The 17,916-nt window shown below is 63.1% G+C and overlaps 2 protein-coding genes and 1 long non-coding RNA gene across 7 annotated transcripts; 2 read left to right on the forward strand and 1 right to left on the reverse strand.

Moving 5' to 3' along the window:
• Positions 1 to 35: 35 nt before the first annotated feature.
• HAGHL (hydroxyacylglutathione hydrolase like) lies at positions 36 to 2,928 on the forward strand. Of its 4 annotated transcripts, none has more exons than XM_012737849.3 (9): positions 36 to 180; positions 475 to 672; positions 1,022 to 1,086; positions 1,167 to 1,284; positions 1,371 to 1,479; positions 1,558 to 1,661; positions 1,770 to 1,871; positions 2,124 to 2,203; positions 2,481 to 2,928. In XM_012737849.3, the coding sequence occupies exons 2-9, from the start codon at positions 568 to 570 to the stop codon at positions 2,647 to 2,649; spliced, it is 852 nt and encodes a 283-aa protein (XP_012593303.2). In that variant the 5' UTR covers positions 36 to 180; positions 475 to 567; the 3' UTR covers positions 2,650 to 2,928. The 4 variants fall into 4 exon arrangements, with proteins under 4 accessions (XP_012593303.2, XP_075851035.1, XP_012593306.2 ...); XM_075994920.1 differs by having other exon boundaries at positions 40 to 180; positions 489 to 672; XM_012737852.3 differs by having other exon boundaries at positions 40 to 180; positions 539 to 672.
• Positions 2,334 to 13,012, reverse strand: CIAO3 (cytosolic iron-sulfur assembly component 3). Its single transcript, XM_020281383.2, has 11 exons — positions 12,890 to 13,012; positions 11,562 to 11,657; positions 9,733 to 9,876; positions 9,266 to 9,398; positions 7,541 to 7,675; positions 7,065 to 7,183; positions 6,178 to 6,307; positions 5,364 to 5,436; positions 4,574 to 4,711; positions 4,021 to 4,178; positions 2,334 to 3,898 (listed from the first exon to the last, which is right to left on the reverse strand). Exons 1-11 carry the CDS (start codon positions 12,953 to 12,955, stop codon positions 3,660 to 3,662), a joined length of 1,431 nt encoding a protein of 476 aa, XP_020136972.1. The 5' UTR covers positions 12,956 to 13,012; the 3' UTR covers positions 2,334 to 3,659.
• Positions 5,436 to 7,071, forward strand: LOC105856293 (uncharacterized). 2 transcript variants are annotated; one of them, XR_002221634.2, is made up of 4 exons: positions 5,436 to 5,567; positions 5,754 to 5,905; positions 6,006 to 6,639; positions 6,841 to 7,071. It is a non-coding gene; the product is annotated as an uncharacterized LOC105856293 (long non-coding RNA). The 2 variants fall into 2 exon arrangements; XR_001147062.3 differs by having other exon boundaries at positions 5,780 to 5,905.
• Positions 13,013 to 17,916: the final 4,904 nt, after the last annotated feature.

A 17,916-nucleotide genomic window follows, 5' to 3' on the forward strand; every position in this document is an offset into this window, starting at 1 on the left:
GCTCCCTCGGCCGCGCGTCAGGTCCAGCTGCGCGCAGGTTCCGGTCGGGCGGGGCGCGTCCGCGGGCGGGGGCCGTTGGCGGCTGCCGGGCCGACGCCGCGCTCCGAGCAGGCCCGTGACCGGAGGCGCGAGGCCTGCCTCCGCCTGTCTGTCCTCCAGGCTGTGGGCGCAGCCGTGCGGGTGAGGGGGCGGCGAGGCAGCCGGGCGGTCCGGGTCGGGCCGCGGCGGGGCAGTGCCCGGGGAAGGCGTGGCCCGCGGGGCTGGGGGCGGAGCTGGAGGGCGGGCTGGGCTGAACCGGGGGCTGAACTGGGGGCTGCGGGGCGGAGCGGAGCCCGGGGGCGGGGCCGTAACCGGGGCCTGGAGCGTGGAATCCACTCGAGCGCTCCGGGAAACTCCAGGGGGCGGGGAGCAGGGCTCCTTCTTTGGCCCCCAGTGTGTGGGGGGACTGGCCCCGCCTCACGCAGCCCTTCCTAGGGTGTGGCAAGCAGAGCCCCCGCCCGAAGAAGGGGTTCAGTAGGCTGGGGGGCCTCTTTTGGAGGAGGCGCGGGGTGGCCGAGTTCTGCGACCATGAAGGTCAAGGTCATCCCCGTGCTGGAGGACAACTACATGTACCTGGTCATCGAGGAGCACACGCGGGAGGCAGTGGCCGTGGACGTGGCCGTGCCCAAGAGGGTGAGGGCACACCGTGGGAGGGAGACCCCTGCAGGCCCAGGCAGCCTTGTCCTCCTAGAGGCTCCCCCGACCACCTTGGCGGGTATTCTCTGGTCGTCATTGGCGTTTAGGTTTCCTCGGTTGTCTTGGGACTCCCCTGAAGTTAGGGCCGCCTCTCTGCCATGCTCTGGCGCCTCACTGTTCCGGCACCCGCTGGGCGCTCAGTAATTGGATCGCTGTCCCCCGGCACCGGCGCTGCCCTGGGTCCCGGCCCGCCCGGGGACCTGTGCACTCCGGACCCAGCGCCCCAGTGGGCAGGGGGCTGGCCCACCCAGACCGTCGGTGTCGTCATAACTCCTGTCCCTTTCAGCTGCTGGAGATCGTGGGCCGGGAAGGGGTGTCTCTAACCACCGTGCTGACCACCCACCACCACTGGTGAGCGCAGGCAGGGCGGGCCGAGGCGCGAGCACGGCACTCCCGCCTGACCCAGACGCGACTCCGCTTCTGCCCCGCAGGGACCACGCGCGGGGAAACGCGGAGCTGGCGCGGCTGCGGCCCGGGCTGGCGGTGATGGGCGCCGACGAGCGCATCTGCGCGCTGACGCGCAGGCTGGCGCACGGCGAGGAGCTGCGGGTGAGTGCGCGCCCGGGGCTGCGCGGGGCGGGGCGGGCGCTCCGGGCCCTCCCAGTCTCACAGGTGCGCCTGCCCCTCCACCGCAGTTTGGGGCCATCCACGTGCGCTGCCTCCAGACGCCCGGCCACACCTCCGGCCACATGAGCTACTTCCTGTGGGAGGACGAATGCCCGGACCCACCCGCTCTGTTCTCGGGTACCGCAGCCCAGAGCTCGCCCGCCCCACCTGCCTCCAGCTCCGCCCCATTTCCTCTGACCCGCCCTCCTCCCCCAGGGGACGCCCTGTCGGTGGCCGGCTGCGGCTGGTACCTGGAGGGCACCGCATTGCAGATGTACCAGAGTCTGGCTGAGACCCTGGGCACCCTGCCCCCCGAGACGGTGAGGGTCCCCCCTGCTTGGCGCGCCAGGGGCCAGGCCAAAGAGAGCAACGTCCCCCACCTCTGCTCGGGCTGCGTTCTGCACCCACTGAGTACCTTCCTTCTCCAGAAGGTGTTCTGTGGCCACGAGCACACGCTGAGCAACCTCGAGTTTGCACAGAAAGTGGAGCCCTGCAACGACCACGTGCAGGCCAAGCTGTGCTGGGCCAAGGTACAGCCACTCCTTCCCTTCTTAATGGGAGGGTGGGAGGGGACAGGTGTCTTCTTCCTGGGGTTTGGATATCAGGACCCAGGGGCGGCACCACAGGGGAGCCAGCCATGCCTGGCCTCCGGTTACCAGACCTGGATCAGGCCTGGGGGGGAGGGGGCGCTGTCCTGCCGCAGCTCCCTTGGCGACCAGAGCCAAGCTGCCTGGGGCTGTCAGACAAGGCCGGGTTGTGACAAGGGCCTGTGGTCGTTCCAGAAGAGGGATGAGGATGACGTGCCCACGGTACCATCCACTCTGGGCGAGGAGCTGCTCTACAACCCCTTCCTGAGGGTGGCGTGAGTGTGGCTGTTGTCCCCGGGGGCTGTCCTGGGGCAGGGCCCGAGCCACACCTGCAGCCTCGGAGGCCCAGAACCCTGCCCCAGGGTCTCCCTGCCCTCCTCGGCAGTCACTGAGAAACTTAGGAAGGTGTCTGGGGACGATTTATTGGGCTGAGTGTCCCTGGCACTGGGGAAAGCCGCTCATTAAGCACCCTCCACCCCTGGCCCCATCCTCCCTGGCACGGGCAGCCGGTCGACCAGCACAGCTATGCCCCACCGCACCCCTCCCCCGCAGGGAGGAGCCTGTGCGCAAGTTCACGGGCAAGGCGGTGCCCGCCGAGGTCCTGGAGGCACTGTGCAGGGAGCGGGCGAGCTTTGAGCAGGCGGCCGAGCCGCTCCAGCCGCAGGCACGGGCTCTCCTCGCGCTGCAGTGGGGGCTCCTGAGCGCCGCCCCGCAGAAGTGAGCCACTCGAGGAGCCTCGTGGGGCCGGTGTCCACAGCCACCTCCCTCCTGCGGCCACCGGCTGACTGGACCCGAGAGGGCCACCTTCAGCCCTCCTCCGAGGCCCTGCCCCGCTGGCCACCAGCCTAGAGGGTCAGCACGCAGGTGCTTCGCCTCTGGCCCTTCCCGGGGCGGACGACCCGCAGGGCCTCTTTGTAGGGGCCCCGTGGCCTGGGTGTCCGGGACACAGCCTGCTGGGTGCACCGGGCTTCTGAGCTGTGAATAAAGCTTTGAAAGCCTCCCTCTCTCGATGACGGCGGTCGCTGCGAGAGAGAGGCTCGCGATGCGTGGTAGCAGGGGGCGCCTTTATTAGCTGTGGAGCTCCGTGGAGACAGGCCTGGCGGGAACTCAGCCAGGGGAAGGGGACTCAGCCAGGGAAGCCGGGCGCCAACTGACGCCCGCTGCTCTGAGAGCAGACCCGGCCCAGAAAACGGAAGCGCTCTCCGCCTGCCTGGGGACCACGGCTTCCTAACAGTGGACACCTGGCTTCGGGGGACTGAGCACCCCTCCCTGCCAGGCAGGGCCCGCCCCGTTTCCCTCTGTCTACACTGTGACTCTGGGGTGACTCCAGCAGTCAGGCGCGAGGCGCCCACTCTGCTCTGCCCCCAGACACTTGGGTCACGGTGAGCTGGAGGCGCAGGGGCAGTGCCGTGGGCCTCGGCCCTGGGCTGCTGGAAGAGGCTCTGTAACCTCACAGAACCTCCCGACTCCCTGCCCCACTCAGGCAGAGCCAGTGGGGAGCCCCAGGGGAGCCGGGCCTGTGGTGGCAGTGACCGCGGCGGGCCCTGGCTGCCATCCTGGGTGCAGCCGGCTCCCCCTCCCATGTGGTTCCAGCACATTCTGCAGCTCACTCCAACTTTGGCGGGAGGGCGCTGGGGCCCTGGAGCATGTGACGTTGCTGCCGGGCACCTGTGAGCCTTCCTGGGAGCCCCGGCTGGCCACAGGTGGGCTCCGGCAGACCCTCAGGGCCCCCTACCAGCGAATGCTGAGGCCAGAGCTGGTCTTCTCCACGGCGTGGTACCGCGTGTGCAGCAGGCGGCCGGCGCGCTCCGAGGCCTCGCCCTGCAGCCAGCGCCCGTACAGCTCCCGCACCCCAGGCGCGTCCTCGGGCGCCTCCGTCCTGACCGCGCCGTACAGTCTCTCCACCTGCTGCAGAAGCTCCCTGCCTGGCGTGTCCGGCGCCTTGAGCTGGCCTCCGCCATTCAGGCAGCCTGCTCGGGGCGGGCAGGGGGCGCCGGGGTCAGCACCCGCCCACCCACGCCTCCGGCTGCTTGGGGGGCCCGGCGCCCCCCCTCTGCCCCCTCCCGCCTGGCGCACGCGGCCGGGGGGCTACCTGCGGGGCAGGCCATGACCTCCACGTAGTGGTAGGGGCAGCGCCCCCGCTTGAGCTTCTGCACCAGGCTCTGGATGTTGCGCAGGCCGTACGCGGCGGCGAAGCGCAGCAGCACCCGGCCCTCCTGCTCCAGGGTCACCTCCTGGAAGTCCTTGTTCCTGGGGGCACGGACCGGGCTGGTCACCCAGCGCCCGAGAGGGGAGGCCCAGATGCCTGGTCCCTCCCCTGTCTTCACTCTCTCACCTCCTCCAGTCCAGCAGGTGCTCTCGCCTGCCTCAGTCTCCCTGTCTGCACGATGGGAATCCCCCTCCCCAAGGGCGGCTACGAGCCCCGGCTCTCCACCCCCATCTAGGGATGTGGCGTCACACGCACACCCTGTGCCGGGCGCCCCGTGAAGGGCAGATCCGGACCCAGGCCGCACTCCCACAGCCCGGATGCCACCCTCCACCCAGCCCACCCCAGCGAGAGGACCCAGGGCCAAGACAGTGGCCTAAGGAAACGCTGGGGCTTGCTGCCCCCCAGCCCTGGCACTTGGGCCCACCCACCCACTGACCTCAGCGGTCTGTAGGTGACCTCGGCCACGTGGATCCCAAAGAGCTCCTGTGCTGCGTGCCGGAACACATGCTCCAGGTAGCCGCCCGAGCCCCCGCCCCGGTGGCTGGTGGGCTCCTCCGCAGACACGCCGCCGGGCCTGGGCGAGGAGGGCAGGGCCTCAGCACAGCGCAGGGCGAGAGAGAATGGCTCGTCATGCCCCCGGGACCTGCGGTGTGTCTGAGACGGACGTCCTGCCCCTGCGTCCGGGGAGCTCGGACCTGCACAGAGCTCTGAGGACCATCAGCAAGTGGCTACCGTGAGGCCGGGCGAGGTGGCTCATGCTTGTAATCCTAGCACTCTGGGAGGCCGAGGTGGGAGGATTGCTCAAGGTCAGGAGTTCAAAACCAGCCTGAGCAAGAGCAAGACCCCATCGCTATTAAAAATAGAAAGAAATTAACTGGCCAACTAAAATATATAGAAAAAATTAGCCGGGCATGGTGGCACATGCCTGTAGTTGCAGCTACTCGGGAGGCTGAGGCAGGAGGATTGCTTGAGCCCAGGAGTTTGAGGTTGCTGTGAGCTAGGCTGACGCCACGGCACTCAGTCTAGCCTGGGCAACAAAGCGAGACTCTGTCTCAAACAAAAAAGTGGCTACCATGAATTCAGCTGCTTCTGGGGACACCAAGATGGGCCGTGGGGGGGGTGCACGGAGGGAGGGGGAGGAGGGTGGGGCTAGGCAGCATCTGCAGCCACAGCCGAGGTTCTCGGTGCCCAACTGCCACCCCGCACGGCGCCACCCCGTGACTTACGGGCTGTCCAGGGGGGCTGGCTCCAGCTCTGACAGCGAGACGCCTTCTTCTTCCAGCAGCTTGAAGACTTCCCCTGCGGTGAGACGGAAACCACAGCGCTCTCTGTAGCTGGGACTCGGATGCAAACAGACCAAGGGGAACGTCCAAGTCCTCTGCGTCCCTGGCCATCTGCATCCCTGGCCCAGGACCCCAACGCCCACCCTGGTAGGCACGTGGGAGGAGGACGGGCCCAGCCACAGGGGTGAGAAAGAACCACGGCACCGCAGAGGACCCTGGGGGGAGGCGCCTCCTGTCCACCCAGGGGCAGTGCAGTGGTGGGCTGGGGCCGAGTGTTCTCCCAGGGCCCGCCTGTCCGGCCTCCTGGGTGGCTTGTTCTGTCTTTTTCTCCAGACACGGGGTCTCGCTGTGTCGCCCAGGCTGCAGCACAGAGGTGCGACCACAGCTCACAGCAGCCGCCGACCCCCGGGCTCTAGCAATCCTTCCACCTCGTCCTTCCCCGTAGCTGGACTGCGGGCGCCACATGCCAGGCAGTTCCCTGTCTTGTGAGTGTCTGGGAGGCCGTGAAGCCCCTCGACGTGGGACTGGGGTGGCCGCGCATGAGCCAAGGGGCTGGATGGAGCGTCTTCGCCCATCTCCCCACAGACTCATCCCAGAGCAAACGAGGAGGGGCCAGGGGCCCATCCAGCCACAGGTCCCAGCGGTGGGTCAGCGGCCGGCGGCAAGACCAGGAGGCACACATGGGCAGGACCCCGGCAAGTGCCATCTGTGCAGACCCGGGGCCGAGCGGGCTCAAGGCCGCGTGGCGGGACCGTACCTGTGGTGAGGACGCAGTCCACGTCTCGCGTCTGGTACTCCTGGTTGAAAAAGTCGGGTCTGGACGCCTCCAGCTTCTTGTCGTAGCAGGGCATCACCGTCACGTGGTAGATCTGGTCAGGGGTCAGGTGCTGCGTGGAGGAGCACAGAGGCGGCTGTCACTCTCCAGCCCGGAGCCAAAGTGGCTGCAGCCCACCAGGGAGGTGGGAGACCACGGCACAGGACAGCGTGGCTGCCACCGCCCGGCGGCCAGAACACGATCACCAGCCTCGCAGCCAGCGCGCCCGCACCCTCCCTGATGACTCTGTGGGTGCCACGGACTCCACGGGCCGGCTTGTACAGGAGAACGACGCCGGCCACAGCGCGTCCGTGTTCCCGGGTGGAGCAGGAGAGGCCTGCTCACTGCGCCTCCTGCAGGCCAAGCAGGAGGGCGCAGGTCACGGTGGACCGGACGTAAGCACAGGTGTGGGGGGAGTGGGCCACAGCCAGAGGGAGGGAGATGGTGCAGGACAGGCGTCCGTTACCCCAGGGGGCCACCTCCCTCCTTCCCCTGTTGGTCGTGTGGCCTCAGCCTCAGATCCTGCCTCGGGGAGTGTGCGGGGCCTGGGGAGGGGCTGCGGGGGGGCCCTGACCCGGCTGACCTTGGCTTCCTGCTCCCCACCAGGCCTGGACACCCCTGGCGACGAGTGAGAGAGAGGGGGCCTCGGCGGCAGGAGGCCGGCAGTGCTGGACTGAGGGCAGCCACAGGGCAGCCGCCACGAGACGCCGAGTCGTTGCCACGCGGCCACGGCCAAAGGCTCTGTGGCTCCTGCAGCCTCGTGGCGGCTGGCCGGCACACACACCTGCGGCCGCTGCCTGGCACGTGCCCGGGGCGCCCGATGCTGTTACCTGCTGCTGGGCGAGGAAGTCCTTGACCAGGGCGCCCATGACCTGCTGCGGGGACCGGGCCGTGCTGATGTGGGGGATGATGAAGCTGCCGTGGGTCTTCTCGGCGTAGCAGATCCAGCCTGCGGGACGGGGCACGCGGGAGCTGGCAGGGGGCACGGCGGCCCGGGGCTGGGCCCACGTGCCCGGGACAGCACGACGGCATTTGAGGACGCTCCTGCCCTAGCCTGCCCAGCACGGAGATCAGCCTGCCGGTCACCTCCCTCTGGGGGACTGGAGCGAGTGCAGGAGGCTCCGAGACCCCAGGGCAGCTCCTCTTCCGGGAGCCCACCTGGGCCAACGTTCCCGGCCCAGGCCACGGAGCCCACACTTCCCCCCACCTGTCGTTCCCAGAACCCGCCCTGAGCCGTCAGCATCGCGTCAAGTTTCCGGTTTGCTCGAACCCGCATCTCCCACCGTCCGAGGGGCTGTTTGCACACCTGGGCAGGCGGAGGCCAGCACGGGCAGGGCCTGCGCAGAGTCGGCCTGTCCCCGGAATCGCCGCACGAACTCCCGCTGGCTCTCGAGCAGGCTGAAGTTCCTGGAGAAGGCCGTGTCGAAGACGAGGTGCACCCCTGGAAGGCGGGAGCCACTCAGCCCACCCAGGACGCCCACGCTCGAGCCGTGGCCGGGACCAGCACCACAGCGCCTGGGCCCCAGCGGGGCAGCACCGCCGACCAGCCCCGAGAGCGGGGCTCAGCGCCTGCATCCTGCCCCCGAGTGTCAGCCTCCGTGGCGTGACTTCCTGTGCTGTGACGTAGCCTGGGCGTCCGCCGTGAATACAGGTTTAGCCCCCACACCACGGCGGGGCCAGTCACCCTCTCTGCCTCCTGCCCGTTCCTCAGACACCTGCCCTGCATGCTGCTCCCTGGTGACCCGCTAAGGGACGGCTGGATGCAGCCCGCTGGGCCGGCCCCCCGATGCACACAGCCCACACCCCTCACGGACTGTGCAGCTACCCCACAGGGCCCCCGGAACTCACGCCTGCTCGTTCGAAACCCACCAACTACACCCCCTCCGTGGGAAACCTGCAAAGGTGCTGGCTCACAGGCCCCCCTCTCTCTTCTGACTCTCTGTCCTGCACACCGGGGACGGCCCTCCCTGCCCGTGATCTGTAAGTTCACATCTTCGAGCGGGTTTCCTGCTGTGGCGGTGCCGGGTTTGCACCTGTCAGCTGAGGAACCAGGGGCTGCCCCAGGCTGGGTTTTCTCTGGAACGCCAGGTCGGGCTCCCAGCACCAGACAGGGGTCAGGCAGGCGCGAACCACACGCAGGCCAGGTGGAGCCACATGGCGTCTGTGTGAGGGACCCAGTCGCGGGTGGACGCCGAGCCATAGGGCCGTCTGCAGGTGAAGGCACTACCCTGCGGCCGGCGCACAGAGGACACCTGCGTCCGCTCCCCTGCCTTTTCTGTCAGGGTGGGGCTGCCAGCCGCTCCGGCACTGGGACCCGTCTCGCTGGGGGCTCCAGACGCCCACATCCCTCCCCAGTCCAGCTCCTGCCCAACCAAAACTGCCCCGAGCCAGAACCCAAGAAAGACCTGGAAAATGTGCTTTAATGACACTGGCTCAAAAACAGTGTGAGACGCTGGGCGAGGTGCTCACACCTGTAATCCCAGCACTCTGGGAGGCCGAGGCGGGTGGATCATTTGAGCTCAGGAGTTCGAGACCAGCCTGAGCAAGAGCGAGACCCCGTCTCTATTAAAAATAGAAAGAAATTAGCAGGACAACTAAACATATATAGAAAAAATTAGCCGGGCATGGTGGCGCACCTGTAGTCCCAGCTACTCGGGAGGCTGAAGCAGGAGGATCGTTTGAGCCCAGGAGTTTGAGGTTGCTGTGAGGCTGACGCCACGGCACTCACTCTAGCCTGGGCGATAGAATGAGACTCTGTCTCAAAAAAAAAAAAAAAAAAAAAAAAAGATAGCATGAGCAGCGGGTGAGTCCCGGACTCAGAGAAAGAACAAGGTCAGAATTCAGATGGGATTTCTCTCGAGAGGCACAAACACCCAACAAAAACCTCAGCTGCGTCAGGCCCAGAATGCAGACTCTGTGGCGTCCAAACTCGGGGCTGAGTGATGAGCCGCTGCCTCGGCGGCTGGAAGTGCCCGACGCGCCCAGCGTGTTTCGGAGCTACAGCGTTGGCTCCCCCCGGGGCCTCGCCTACCTAGTCTTTTAAAGAAGGAGGTTAATTTCCTGGCAGTGTCCGTAGGACTCAGCTGGAGCCGGGCGGCCAGGGACGCTCTGGACTGTGGCGAGACGGACACGACAACCAGCTTCTGCTGACCGGGGGCTGCCGTCTGAAAGGCAAGGGGGCCGCGCTTACCTGGCAGGCTCTGCGCAGACGCCCGGGGCCAGAGCAGCCGGATGCTGGCGGTTCTGCGCGGTGGCGCTAGCTCCACCGGGGCGCGTCACCGTGACCTACGCACTCAGGACCCAGAGTTTCGGGCCTGACGCTTTCAGTGGTGGGGACTACTGACAAGTAATCTGCCAGCAAGACCTAAAACGCAGGAGTCTCCTGAAGGCGGAGGATCAGCAGCTTCAGGACGTGAGCTGCCCCGGACAAAAAGGGCCGCAGGCCGCTGGGCTGGACTCCAGGTGGAAGCGGGGTCCTGGAGGCCGCCTACCCCTCACCTTGTTGGCGCCCAGCGCCTTTCGAAACTCCTCGTGGCTCTGCTGCGTGATGAGCACGGTCTCCGCGGAGGTGACGCAGCCACTGCATGCCAGGCAGTCGTTCAGCGAGACCTTGGCCTTCTCCAGCCTGCGGGTCCCGCCATCCTGCGAAGGAGCGAGAATGGCGCCTTCAGGACGGCCGGGTCCACAGGAAGCTCTTGCTCTCAACACCGCTGACAGCCGACAGGGCAGCAGCCCGGGTGTATGTGCCACTCAGTGTTTTAAAAATTACATTTTTTTTTTTTGAGACAGAGTCTCGCTCTGTTGCCCGGGCTAGAGTGAGTGCTGTGGCGTCAGCCTAGCTCACAGCAACCTCAAACTCCTGGGCTCAAGCGATCCTCCTGCCTCAGCCTCCCGAGTAGCTGGGACTACAGGCATTCGCCACCATGCCCGGATAATTTTGTTTTTCTCGATATATTTTTAGTTGGCCAATAATTTCTTTTTATTTTTAGTAGAGACGGGGGTCTCACTCTTGCTCCAGCTGGTTAAAAATTAAATATTACAAAAATGCTTACATACATTCTAGATTTTCATGTTGCCATCAAACTCTACTTTTTGGCACAAACTAGGTCAGTACACCAGAAACACAAGAACGAAGCTCAAGGCTGTCAATCCGCAGAGAAGCAGCCAACTTGCCACCTACAGGGGTGGGGGTGGGGGGGCCTGCGGGTCCCAGGCTGCAGTCACAGGGCTGTGGACAGGACAGGGCCAAAGGCGAGGCTCTGGACGGCAGAGGAGGAGGGAAGCCAAGGGTGGATGAAGGGAGAAAGGACAGAGGGCCACAGGAGACAAGAGAGAGCTTTAACCCGTGTTTTTACAGTTGGAGCTGCCTGAAGGCCCAGAGGCACCAGCGGCAGTTCTGTGCCGAGCCGGAGGCTGAGGAGCTCCTCAGATCAACTGCTGCAGCTCTGGATGGCTGGATAGCAGGGCCCACCAGCTTCCTTGGGTCCCTTCCTTCATGGGACCCCTCTCGAGAGCCAGGTGCTCCCAACTGCACCAGGCTCCGGAGTGTGCTGTAGCGTCACACTCCGGGGCAGAGCCAATAGCCAGCTCTTTTCCTGCGACCACTCGATTCTGCTGTGTGTCCTTCAGAGACCTGCACGCCCCCTGCACCAGGAGCCACCTGCAGTTCCTCCCTCCTCAGGAAGGGTCCCCAGCCCAGCCTCCTTGTGTGAGCTGAGCATCGGGACTGGGAAGGTGTTCTTTAGAGTCTAAATGGCAGACTGCTGGGGGTGAATTTTAACACTGTTTCATCAGGATCTCTTTTTAAATTATTTATTTATTTTTGGAGACAGAGTCTCCGCTCTGTCATCCTGGCTGGAAGTGCAGTGGCATCATCATAGCTCACAGCAGCCTCCAACTCCTGGACTCAAGCGATCCTCCCACCTCAGCCTCCCAGAGTGCTGGGATTACAGGTGTGCGCCACCTGGCCTGGCCTCATCAGGATCTCATCGTCACTTAATTAGAAGAAATAGATATTATCTAAGGAAAAGTCTGAACTGGAAAACCTTACACAATCAGAAGCAGACAGGACCCACAATCCTGCAAAAGAGCCTCCTTCGCAGAACAAATCAAGCCTTCTGTTCAGCCTGGCTGCCTCCCCTTCCCCCTCCCTGCTCCCCGGGCACCCTGACCCCCGGCATCCTGGTGGTAGGTGCATTTGACCAGTGAGGAAGGACTGGGGAGATGTGGAAAGCCTCAGGGTCACTGCCCTCCTGAGCGGATGAAGTAGAGAAAGCGTGTTTCCAACCAGCGGAGGTAGGGGCTGTGGCGAAGCCCGTGGGCCTTACTTGGGTAACCTGGAAGTAACTCCCGTCATCTTCGATGTGGATCTTGGCTACACCACTTCCCGGCCTCTTATCCACCTTCACGGGCTTGATGCAGTCCTACACCAGGAAGAGACCCAAACCGGAGCCTGTGAGTGGGCAGAGGTTCCCACGGAAGTGGCCCTTCAAGGCAGGCAGCCACGTGGCACGGGAGTGCTGCCCTGAGCCATGCACTCAGAGATGGAGGCTGGTCCCACCGTCTCCTGCCACAGAAGCAGTGGCACCAGCTCCAGGCTGCTTAGCCCACTGGGAGAAACCTGGGCACAGGTTTCTAACATTCTGCTGCCACTGAAGGCCACTTACTGTACAGGTCCCAGTTAGCATGAAGGCCAGTGCTAAGAGTGCCTGCAAACCACACATCTGCAGAGACGCCTGCCAGCCCTGATCTTCATCCTAAACATGAACGGGGCTGTGACCATCGTGTTACACTGGCTACTAAGAGGAAGCCAAGGGCCTGGCAGGAATGCTTTGCTTGGAAAAGACTGGATGGAGGTCGCCTCCCTGCATAGTGCCCGGAAAAAAGTTCATTTCTCTCCCAGTCTCCTTAAGTTCTCTCTCTAGGCCACTGCCTTCCCTAAAACCACCCGCTCCAGACAGCCCTGGCAGGAGGCCTGCCCCAGCTTATCCCTGCGGAGCAGCCCCACTCTCCTCTCCTTAACTCTGGCCCTTCCAGCTCTGGCCCGCAGGGCTGTTGCCCTCGATAGGCACACCCAGACAAGGGCGGCACCAGCCTCACTTGCAATGTAGTGGAGCTGTCTGGCCCCAGGGCGGCGTGGAGCACAAGTGTTTACTGAGCAGTTACTGCCCTGCTTCCTTCCAGCCACCATCCCACCTGCTCTCTAGGCTGAGCGGGGGTCACCGCCTGTTTATGCAGATGAACAAACTGTAGATCAGCGCGGGGCCGAGGCCTGGCAGGGCGGAGCGGCCAGCCACAGTCCCGTCCCCGGGCTCTGCTCGCCCCGCTAGGCTGGGCGGCGCGAACCTGCGACCCCGGAACCCTCCCCGGTGGCCGCCTGGACACCGGGGCACAGTGAGCGGGTCGGCGGCACAGCCCTCCCTGGCCTCAGTTTCCCCGTTGGTAAGAAACGGGCCAGAGCGCCTTAGGCCCCGGGCGGGGGTCGCTGGTGGCCTCGAGGGCATCGGGGACTCGGATTCGTATTTCATTTCTCAGGGGAAGAAACTGAGGCGGGGTGGGGTTTCCCGCCACGCGAGGGGCGGACCAAGCGCAGCCTGGCTCGGCCTACCCCGGGCCGCTCCCCGCGCACGGCCGTCCGCCCACCCGGGCGGCCCACCTGAGACGGCCCGATGAAGTCATCCAGGTCCGTCAGCTGCAGCGCCCCGCTGAAGGGCGACGCCATGACTGCCACGCTGCCGCCGGGCGCCGCGCGTAGGTGTCATCAAACGGCGCAAAACGGAGAACTCCTTCCGCCACGCTGCCGGAAAGCGTCCCACGGGCGCATGCGCACCTACCTCCAGTCGAGCGCCAGCGGGGTGTGCGCCCTCTGCCGGCCAGCCCGGAGCAGCGTCTCTCGCCCCGGTCTCGCCAACACATCCGCCAAGACGCGCGCTGCACCTGCAGCCGTACCTGTTGCCGCACCTGCCGCCGCTGGCACCTGCCGCAGCCCCCGCGCTGGGGTGGAGCAAGCCGGCGGGACGACGAGCGGCGCCCGTCTCTGCACCTCCCCAGAGAAGCGGAGGGGTCCTCTCTCGTTCTTTTAGCCACTTAGACCTTACCTGCCGGACAGGTGCGGGCCTGGGGCCGCGCTTTACTTTACTTTGCTCGCCCAGGAGCCGCGCCTGACACACAGTAGGCGCTCAATTCACTTGAAGCAATTCAGGCAGCGGAGAAAGTGAAAAGCTTAGGGCCAGGGAGTGGGGCCTGGGGGTTCCGGGCAACCCCGGGGAGCCCTGCCCTGGGCATGCCAGACCCCTTCTCTGCTATTTTGGAGATGAGCCTGAGAAAACTCCCATTCCCTGGGAGATTTTATAACTTGGTTCACGTACAATGCAAGTCTGACCCAATTTCTAAACCCTTGTAAATTATATGTCCAGTGACACACTGAATGACCAGGTTTTTTTTTTTTTTGAACTTTCCAGAAAACTCCAGGGATCAAGCCTGGTGTACTTCCAGCCGCAACAGACTCAGCCCCAGATTATCAGTGGTGAGCTCACCTTTCTGAGGCCCTGGCCTGCGCTGCTGCTCTCCAGAAGGTTCTGGTAGACCCCTTTCTGGGCCCTGATTCCACAGCTTGCTCCTACCTGACTCTGCCTGGTGACTCCCGCACCTACCTGTGGGGTTTGCCGCCAGGCCCAGGAACTTGAGGCCCACTGGCTTGCGCGGCCTTCCTGGGCACCTGCAGCCCCACAGGACTTTCTTCCTCAGCACTGGGAGCTTCCCCAGCACCTGGGCCAGGTGGGCTTCCAGGCCCCACCTGTCCCTCCAGCCTGGCAATACCGGACCAAGCTCCAAGATGAGATGCCTGAAATCGGAGTAATCCCACTAATTATTAGGAAGAGATTAAATACAAAGTAGACTTAGTTTCACAGAAATGCTGTGGAGTAGGTTTACAAAACATGTGACAGTGAGGAGTACTGTTGAGATGGGGGGAGGGTCTGTTAGGCCGGGGTGTGGGAGAGCATTTATTGAGCGGGGCTCTGGCTGGGGCCTGGAGGCAAAGGATGGTCTCCATTTCGGGTGGGGTGGGGAGGGTTCTCCCAGTGCCGTGGGAGTTTGGTGTGCAGATACTTGGGCAGGTTTCAATCTTTCTTCCTCCAAAACCCAAGTTTATAAGAGCAAACACAGGTGGAGCAAGATGGTGGCTGCTCAGAAGCTGGGGACATCCCGTGTCCATCAGCAGATGGTGGACAAACTGTCCATGCCGAGGAGCAGCACTCAGCCAGGAAACGGAACGATCTATAGACCACATATGGTGGAGATCGGCCCTGAAAACATGCCGCTCAGTTATGTGCCATGTGAGTTCATCTACGTGAAATGCCCAGAAGAGGCAAATCCACAGACAAGAGTATTACAGAGGTTACCAGGAGCATAGAGGAAGGGCACTTCTGATTGGGCTGATGAAAAAGTTTTGGAAACAGGCCAGGTGTGGTGGCTCACGCCTGTAATCCCAGCACTCTGGGAGGGCAAGGCGGGCAGATTGTTTGAGCTCAGGCGTTCCAGACCAGCCTGAGCAAGAGCAAGACCCTGTCTCTACTAAAAAATAGAATGAAATAAGCTGGAAAACCAAATATATATATATATGTATATGTATATGTATATAAAATTAGCCAGGCATGGTGGTGCATGCCTGTAGTCCCAGCTACTCGGGAGGCTGAGGCAGAAGGATTGCTTGAACCCAGGAGTTTGAGGTTGCTGTGAGCTAGGCTGATGCGACGGCACTTTAGCTTGAGCAGCCGAGTAAGACTCTGTCTCAAAAAAGAAAAAAAGAAAAAGTTTTGGAAAAATACATGTTGCACAACATTGTGAGTGTAACACTCTGAATTGGATACTTAAAAATGGTTACAATGGCAATTTTGTTATATATATATATATTTTATACCACAGTTTATATATATATTATACCAGTTTTTTTTAAAAATGAAATATACCCAAACTCATGGAATCATACACTTTAAATGGGTGAGTTGTACAGTATGTGAATTTATATGTCAATAACACTATTACAAGAAAAGGTAGAGGACCAGGTGTGGTGGCGGCGCTGGTAGTCCCAGCCACTTAGGGGCTGAGGCCGGAGGATGGATTGAGCCCAGGAGTTTGCGTCCAACCCAGGCAACATAGCGAGACCCCATCTCAAAATAAATAAATAAGTAAAAGAGCAAGATGGGGCCAGAAGCCTGTGGCTCACCTGCCCAGAGGTGGCCCCTAGGTGGCCCTGCAGGAACAGACACCAGGCCTCTTCCCTCCAGGAACACCTGGGTGACCCACAGAGCCAGTTTCTGGTTAAGAAAATAGTGACTGGGGTGTCTGATTTCTCTTTCTCTCAAACACACACACATACACACACACCCCCTCGCATGCACCAACACAGGCGTGTGCACACACGACATTGCTGGAGCAGGTTCCTCCTGCTGCTCTGGGAGGAGCCAGGGGTGAGGCTTTGCAGCCCCTGGGGGGAGTCTTTCATTAACTCTCAGCCCTTTCCCTGGAGACCCTTGGCTCTTATGCCAACATCACGGCTGTGTTGTCCCTGCTCTCATATTTTGCCAACTGTTTCATCATCATCATTAGCGAGTATTTACCATGCGCTTCCCATGTGCAGGTCCCTGAGCCAGACCCTGGGAATCCAGGGAGGGAAAGGGAGGACCCCAGGGCCGGCTGAGCTCCCAGGCCCAGGCCGTGGCCCTTGGGGTTGCCATGGTGGTGTGCGCCCACACGGCGCCCCTTTCCCAGGCTGGAACGGGAGCCTGGCCAGGCCTCTGCTCAGGGGTGCCCACAGGGCCAGCCTTTGCCCACAGCCACCAGCCGGTCATGGGGCGGGAGGTAGTGCACCAACATCCTCTTGTGGACAGGCGTCTCCAGGGGCATGTAGCTCTACCTGGTCCCCTCCTGGGGCCGGTGTCAGAGTTTCACCCTCTGGCAGGAGCTGCCCTGTCTGTTTCCCAGGCTGCAGGGAGAAATGGCCATGAACTACGGGGGCTTAAAGCAGCAGGGATGGATCTTCTCGCAGGCCGCGTGGCCAGAGTCTGAGACCAGGTCCGAGACGCTGCAGCTCTGGGCCGAGGCTTTGCCTGCTGCAGCTGTGGGTGGCCCCAGGCGTCTCTCCAATCTGTGCCTCTGTCCTCACAAGGCTGTCTCTCCTCTGAGTTTGTGTCCCCTCTCTGATGAGGACACTGGCCATTGGGTTTAGGGCCCCTGCCCCAAGAAGTGGGAAAGGGGAGAGGTGGTTGCTTGGGTGCCCTGGTGGCCGGGCTGGGGGAGAGGATGCTGTGGTTGCAGCCCACATGGCCGTGGTCTGTCAAGGCCCAAAGGACACGTGGGGGTCTGGTGGCCCCCGTGGTGCACAGAGCCCATGGGGAGCGCCCACCCCACCACTGCGGTCACCCGAGCGCCGAGAATAGCCCCTGCCCATCCCAGCGCCATGTATTAATTATGTTTGGGGGCCCAGGAGCTGCCTGGCAGGTGGGGTGGGGGCAGGAGTGGGGAGTTGGACCTGAGAGCGCCCCTGTGTGGTCACGGAGGTGTAAGGACACCCAGACTCAGGCGACGTCCGAGTACGGGTATCCAAGGCAGGTGCAGAGATGCCCTGTGCACTGGGAGTAGCTCTCACCTCCGAAACCCCCTGGTTCTTTGCCAGTAGGGGACCGTTTCGTGTCGGCTGGTGGCCAGCAAAGGGCCTCCTTCCGAAGGGAGGGTCTCCATGGTGGGGGTTCTGGGGAAATCAGCCCAGACCCCTAACAGTCGCAGGTGCCCCTCCCTGTCTGGGTGGACAGATTGAGGGCCACAATGTCCACGCCAGTCCCCTCTGAGTCCTCCCAGGCCCCGTGCCCCGGGCTGGGAGGGGGAGGGGGAAGGCCTGGCCGGCAGGCCCTGGGCCCCAGGTGGGCCCTGCCACTGCGAGTCTTCGGTGACAGTGGGCTTGCTCAGCCTCACCTTCTCCAACCTCCGAGAGGAAGCCACCTTTCTGCGAGAAAACATGCTGGTGGCCGCTTCCACCTGTGGTTGGACCTGGATTCCCTCCTCCCCCACCTACGCCATTTGTGAAGCAAGGCCCCTCTCGCCTTCAGCCAAGCAGACACTTTTCATTTGTTGCAGGGAATTACTGGTGCAATGAGCGCATAATTAGGGCATAATCAATGCTCGATGTCTTCCCGCTGGGCTGCCACAGCTTGTCAACAGGTGGAGTCCTGGCAACAGCCCCAGGAAGCCCAGCCCGGGGTGCAATTAGCAGCTAATGAGGAGACCTGCCGTGACCCGCTCCCGCAAGACAGCACCAGTGTGAGGACACCGGTGTGGCAGGGACAGAGCTGGCCAGTGGCCCTGCGAGGGCCATGGTGCCTGCAACCAGAGGGGCTGGCAGAAACTCAGACCTGGTCACCAAGCAAGGTGGGCTCTTGGCGATGGGTGGTGATGTTGGAACAGTCAAGGGGAGGGCAGGGGACACCTCAAGGAGACACCTGGCCCCTTGAGGCCACATCTTGTGAGTCCCCGAGCTGTGGGGAGTGCGGGGGAGGCACACAGGATCGTAGGAGAAGCCCCGCCATGTCCCCACCTTTACTGACCAGGGTTGGAGGGAGAGAGCCAGGAAGGGCATGGGGCAGAGCAGTTTCCCGCAGGGCCAAGGACTGCTGTGCTGTGGGCAGG

This window comes from Microcebus murinus, chromosome 19, assembly GCF_040939455.1.
Source record: "Microcebus murinus isolate Inina chromosome 19, M.murinus_Inina_mat1.0, whole genome shotgun sequence".
Lineage (NCBI taxonomy): Eukaryota > Metazoa > Chordata > Mammalia > Primates > Cheirogaleidae > Microcebus > Microcebus murinus.

Coding starts and splice junctions, on each gene's coding strand:
- HAGHL (XM_012737849.3), top strand. CDS start 568: ATGAAGGTCAAGGTCATCCCCGTGCTGGAGGACAACTACATGTACCTG. Junction 1,285..1,370: donor CGCACGGCGAGGAGCTGCGG/GTGAGTGCGCGC, acceptor CCTCCACCGCAG/TTTGGGGCCATCCACGTGCG. Junction 1,872..2,123: donor CCAAGCTGTGCTGGGCCAAG/GTACAGCCACTC, acceptor TGGTCGTTCCAG/AAGAGGGATGAGGATGACGT.
- CIAO3 (XM_020281383.2), bottom strand. CDS start 12,955: ATGGCGTCGCCCTTCAGCGGGGCGCTGCAGCTGACGGACCTGGATGAC. Junction 4,712..5,363: donor CCAGCCCCCCTGGACAGCCC/GTAAGTCACGGG, acceptor CTCCTCGCCCAG/GCCCGGCGGCGTGTCTGCGG. Junction 4,179..4,573: donor GTCACCTACAGACCGCTGAG/GTCAGTGGGTGG, acceptor CCGTGCCCCCAG/GAACAAGGACTTCCAGGAGG.